This window comes from Rhinopithecus roxellana, chromosome 3 (genome assembly GCF_007565055.1).
Source record: "Rhinopithecus roxellana isolate Shanxi Qingling chromosome 3, ASM756505v1, whole genome shotgun sequence".
NCBI lineage: Eukaryota > Metazoa > Chordata > Mammalia > Primates > Cercopithecidae > Rhinopithecus > Rhinopithecus roxellana.
The window spans coordinates 80,700,207-80,706,206 of NC_044551.1; the positions used below are offsets into that span (position 1 = coordinate 80,700,207).

Here is a 6,000-nt window from a genome sequence, read left to right on the forward strand (position 1 = left end):
TTATTTTTGGGCTTAAATTTTTGAGAGTTAAATTGTTTTCTTTAAGATATAACATAGTCACATGATTCAAAACTCAGTAAGTTTTGCAAAATAATGTCACAAGAAGGTCTCCCTCCTACTCCTGTCCCCCAGGCATTCCTCTGGCATGCCAGAGACAGCTAACGATACCAGATCCTTTTGTATCTTACTAGAACTCTTCTAGGCATTTACAAGCAAACATGTATATAGCAATCTTCTTAATCAAATAGCACACATTACACACTGTTGTGTACCTTGCTTTTATTTTAACACATCATAGAATTCTTTCTATTTAAACTTCTGGAACATTCTCATCCTTTCTTTGTGATTGCAAAGTGTTCAGTAGTATAGATATATCATACTTTAGCCATTCCTCTAAAAGTGACCATTTAAGATGCTCTCAGTCTCCAGCAATTTTTAAAAATGATACAATGTAAAGCCTTGCCTATACACTATTTCTCAGATGTCCTGGTATATTTAAATAACTTCTTGAGTGTAGAACTGTTCAGTGTATTGTTTTTAATGCTGAAAGACATTTGTCAAATATTTAGTCATTTCATTACACAAGTAATGTAATGCTATGGATATAGCAAAGGAGGGAGAGAAGAATGTTTCAGAAGCCTGGGGACCCTGGGCTTGGGAAAGTTCCAAAGTGTTGTGACAATATTGTGTATTCTGTTTCCTGATATATTTGGGAATTAAGAGTTATACCCTGCTCAGTTCTCACCAATGCACATTTCTGATTTGGGACCAATGATAGTTGTCTGGGTTTTGTAGGAGCTGATGACCATTTTCCAACTATTGCACTGGAATGGAAGCCTAAAAGCCCTTCGTGAAACAAAGTGTTCCCGACAGGTAAGATTTTCTAATCAAGTCTGAGTTCGTGTTACATGAACTAAGCAGGTGGCTCATCATCTTCCTAGGAGATTTCCTTTATTCGGATTTTTCCGAATATAAATTTGGTACCTTATTTATTAAGAGCAGAGGACACATGAAGAAATATATGGAACAACCCCACTGAGTCAGGGACTGACCAAATATACACACTAAAAAGAACGTGGGCACAGGACTGATTTAGGTACCTGTACTGAATGCAAACCAAAAGGATCATAAAGGCAGACAGCTTCTAAAGAAAATCCTGGATCTGCTCCATACGCCTCCCCTGCCTCCTTGGAATGTGTGCCCTCTTGCACCTTCTGATGCAGAAACTTGAAAATGCAATGCTTCTGAAACCTCGTCGCTGGAGAGTGGCCAAGTTGGTGGCAGGAGAAGAGTATTTCCTACTCCTGCCAAAAGTCCCCAATAAACAACAGAAATGATTATAAACTCTGACAAGCCGGCATTTAATCACCCCCATTTTTTTTGGTTTAGAAGTTTCTTCTTTATTTTTCAGAGACACGGTCTCACTATTTCTTTGTTATTTATGAGAAGCACCCTTCCCCCCTTTTTAAATAGCTAATGTAAACCCCCGCCTGTGTATTTAATGGTTTTCACCTGCTGTTCTCCAAGATTTATCCTTCCTCTACCCACCGTTAGAATGTGAAAGATGGTAGTTTATTTCTGAGAATTTCCTAGTAGGAATTTGTATGAGGAAGAAAGCCTCTAGGAATCAGCAAGGGAAGGGTGGGTATAAGGAGCTTTCCATGCATTGCAGCCCCTAGAGATTTTAGTTGTTTTTTGCTTAGAAAGTCTAGGTTTCAGTTGTCAAAGATGGAAAAGAAATGAGTAGCTGACAATGGCTTTGGTTTTTTTTTCCTTTTCCTTTGATTTTACAAAAGGCCTTTGAAATATGCTGGTTGGGTTATAAACACTTTTCCATGATTGTTTTTAATTTGTTAAGGTCATAAATGCATACCATATGTTCTTGAAAATAAAAATAAGCAATGCATTCGCTCCACATGATCAACTCTGCATATGATGTTATTATGTATTGACAAATTTTTCACACGAGAATTGACAGGCAGTAACTAATTTTTAATTATTTGCAAAAGTAAAAGACAATGTACCATGAAGGTATCATTATGATATCAATAATGGAGATATCTACCTTCCATCATACATTTCTAAACTCCCTTCTGTATTTACTGTGAGACAGTTGGACCATCTCCCTTGTACTAATACCACAGTTGATTCTCCTGGTTTCTAAATGATACTCTGAGATGCCCTTAACTAAGAGCTTCCTGCTTTCTTCAGTGGATTTGACCAAATGCCATTCTGCCCAAATCCCTCTGTAGAGCTACTTCCCTCTCTTTCCAAAGGAAATAATGCTGGGCAACAGGGTTCAATGAATAAATGAGGTCATATTCATAGTAGTTGTTGTAGGAATGTATTTTCAGTGAATGGCTTGTATTTCTAGAGGTGGCAGAGCTGTGTTTGGTGAACATTATTGAGTCATTCCTGGGGATGTGTTTTGACTCAACCCGGAGTGGTGTGCTTTGCTAGGCCAACTTAGCCCTTCATTTCCTTTACAGAAGTAAACCAGGGGGTTTTGGTTTCAGTTTTTGAACATGAGAGAGGTTGGGGGATGTGGGAAGCAGGGGGAGGCATGTGGACAGGTTTCTTTGTTGCTCTTTATTGACACCCTGGATTTTGTTTCTTGGCCCCCAGGAAGTCATCTCCTACTATTCTCAGTATTCTCTAGATGAAAAGATGCGCAGCCACATGGCCCTAGACTGGATCATGAAGGAGCGGGAGTCACCAGGAATTGTCTCTCAAGAGCTACGAATGGCCCTGAGGCAGTTGGAGGAAGCCAGGAAAGCAGGACAAGAACTACGGTTTTACAAAGAAAAGAAAGAAATCTTGAGCTTAGCCCTGACTCAGATCTGCAGTGACCCTGACACTTCCTCACCCAGTGATGATCAGCTGAGCCTTACAGCCCTGTGTGGCTATCACTAGCAAGGCCGGGTGCCCTCAGTGATGGCAGAGGCCAGACTCTGACATTAGGAATTTCAGTGCAGAGGTCCTCAGAGGCTCTAGCATCTCTAGCTACTACCGGAAGGCTCTCCTAACCCTCTCCACACATTCCATTTACAGAGTATGAGAGTTGTAGGACCTTTACAAGACCCAACAAGCCACTCAATGCATTTTTTCCATCACACTCTCAATAGTTCCAGCTCAGGATGAAAGGATAGACACAAAACTGTTCGAAAAACATTTCCAGGCCTGGCTCTAACCTAAAGCCTGATTGACATGTGCCTTGCTAGATTATATATGTTGTTTCAAAGAAGAGTCCAATATAGCATCCCCCAAAAGAACAGCAGCCAGAACTAGGTAAAGTAGCATGATAGCAGTTTTAAAAAATACTTAGGTTTAAATAAATAATACGGATTGTTTTACAAAATATGTAAGGATCAGAGTCTCTTTCTAAGCTTTGTAAGCTAAGCAATAGTTTATGTCACTAGATACACTGCAAAGATACAGTGGGGATTTTATCTGGGCATCTCACCATCAAGGATCTTGAAATAGTAATAGTATGAAAATACTAGATAAAATTAATGTTTAAAAGCTTTTGTAATAATAATTTTTTAAAACCCATGCTCTTCCATATATGGGGATAAATATCACCTAGAAAAGTAGCCTCACTCTTATTCCTCAAGAATATCCAACTTTTATGAGTCTTGCAATCAATTATGTTCATTTTTAATTTGCAAATAGATAACCTGAACTAATTTGTTCTTATTTTTTGCCACTGCAAACATATATCTACAGGGAGAAAAATTAATGGCATTGCAAAGGTTAAAACATTTTGAAAAATTATTAGCATGTGACAAAGAATGCTTGCATTTGATTAGTTTCACTAGCATTTGAAAGAAGGACTCTTTAGCTCTTTTTGTTATTCAAGAGCATAAGCAACCAGTAGCTCAAATGTAGTATCATTGTTAAGTTTAAGTCACTGGAATCTTCTTTAAAGGAGGGATAAGACATTGCCATCTCTAATTGACTCATCTATATGGGTCAATCAACTGATCAGAAAATAATTTTTTTTTTTTTTTTTTTTTTAGTAGAGATGGTATTTCATCATGTTGCCCAGGCTGGTCTTGAACTCGTAGGCTCAAGCAATCTGCCTGTCTCTGCCTCCCAAAGTGCTGAGATTACAGGCGTGAGCCACCATGGCTGGCCTAAACTAATTTTTAGATAGTTTCTGGTCACTCAAATTTAAGAATGTCAGCAATGTCAATTTTAAATGCTTATAGGTATTTCCTTATCTATAACATGAAAATGATTATTCTGCATTTTATCCAATAGTCCAAATTAAAGAAAATATTTTTCTCAATTTAAAATAATTTCTTTTTCTTTTGTTTATGCAAGTGCATACATGCTTCACTGAAAGCAAAACCATTATAATTACATTAAAGTTTATAAAATAAGATATTTTAACCTCATATCTAATAAGTATGTACAAAGGTAACTATCACTCCTTAAATTCACATGAAAACTACTGTAACTGATCATGTATTTTGGAATTAGACTTGATAATAAAAGATTATCATGTATCACATATCTCACACCAGGGGAACATTTAGCTACATAATTTTCCCACTTTAATATCTTTTAAAGGTAATAGTAATTTTTGGCACATTTTATTTTAAAATATTATTTAAACAAAAGTTACATTCCTTTCCACAATGAGGCTAAATGTCACCTAGGAAAGAACTTTATTCCCTTATATTCCTGAAAAGGAATCAGAATTAACATTTTTATGTTGAATAAATTTTAAAATTTAGGAAACATTCTATTTAATTTGTTTCATAAAGCCATTACTCTTTACATTGCCATTTCCAAAAAGCCACAATTTCCCATGTTGGATGTGATTAAAGTTAGGCACACCTTTACTGCATTAGCAGCCTTTGACAATGACTTCCTCAAACTGACACCACCTTAATTAGATGCAGGGACAGGGATCAGATGGTATGATATCAAATTCACTTTCTGTCCTACAAGTTAAAAACTGTACCCATTCTGTAAATTGAAAATAGAGGTTTTCCCTTGGCCACTGTCAATTTTTCCTGACTGGTCAAAACTGCCCATTCTTCTTGGAATGGTATGGAAGCTTCAGCAAAAGACGTAAAAGTCAGAATCTTTGCTGGTTCCTTGAATGCTCATTTGATAGTAAATCAATTTCAGCTGAGACATAAGCGCTGTCCGTACATCATACAAACATCTTTACAGCCGAGAGAAAAGAAGGTTGAAGAGCAAAGCAGATTTTTTTTTTCCTTTTCTCTATCTTGTTCTGAACAACACACTGTGATAAAGGGGACTAGAGTGGAAGATTCCCTATTTAAACACATGAAGCTCTGGATCCTAGCCTTTTTTAGTTATAAACCCTTTGAGAATGTGATAAAAGCTATGGATCATCTCCTAGGAAAATCGAACAAAATGTGTACATTCACGTTACACAGTTCCAGAATATATGGACCCCCCAAAGACCATGGATTGCCCTAGGGGATCCTTAGATTCTTGTTTAGAACTGTTGATTTTGAACACAACATACAGTGTCAAGGTTTACATCAGTGATCCACCATAACTCAGACATAGCCCAGGTAGCCTGTTTCTAACACAACTGTCATAATTCTGAAATCCAAAATTGCACTGTGTTTGACAGGAGTTAGTTTATTTTCCACAAAATCCAAATTTACCGTATTACTGTTTTTTAAAAAGCAGTTTAGAGCAAACTAGTCGCTAAACTCGGGTGAATGGGACAGAAAGTACAGATTTAATAAAGTCGTACCTCTAATGTTCAGAATTTGGTTGTCTATTTGTTCAAAGCTATAATTCACTCCTATTTCTGCTGTTAAATTTATTTACCTATTTCTAGAAAAGGAAAATAATTAAACCATAGATATTCCTGAAATGCTGTACCTGTATCAACTATGAATCTGATCAGCTAAGTCTCCGGAAAAAGAGAATCAAAAGGATAAAGGTTTAACACTTTTCTGTTTCTTTAGAGAAAGTTTTCAAAGCCAGAGGTGGTGTTGTAGTTGA

At 36.9% G+C, this 6,000-nt stretch overlaps 1 protein-coding gene across 1 annotated transcript in view; it reads left to right on the top strand.

Annotated features, from left to right (window-relative positions):
• LIX1 (limb and CNS expressed 1) overlaps positions 1–5,758 on the top strand; it is a 51,846-nt gene extending 46,088 nt beyond the window's left edge. Inside the window, exons 5-6 of the mRNA XM_010388632.2 lie at positions 796–873; positions 2,626–5,758. Of these exons, the coding sequence (XP_010386934.1) occupies positions 796–873; positions 2,626–2,913 (366 nt within the window). The 3' untranslated portion in view covers positions 2,914–5,758. The remainder of the gene's footprint in view (positions 1–795; positions 874–2,625) is intronic.
• Positions 5,759–6,000: the final 242 nt, after the last annotated feature.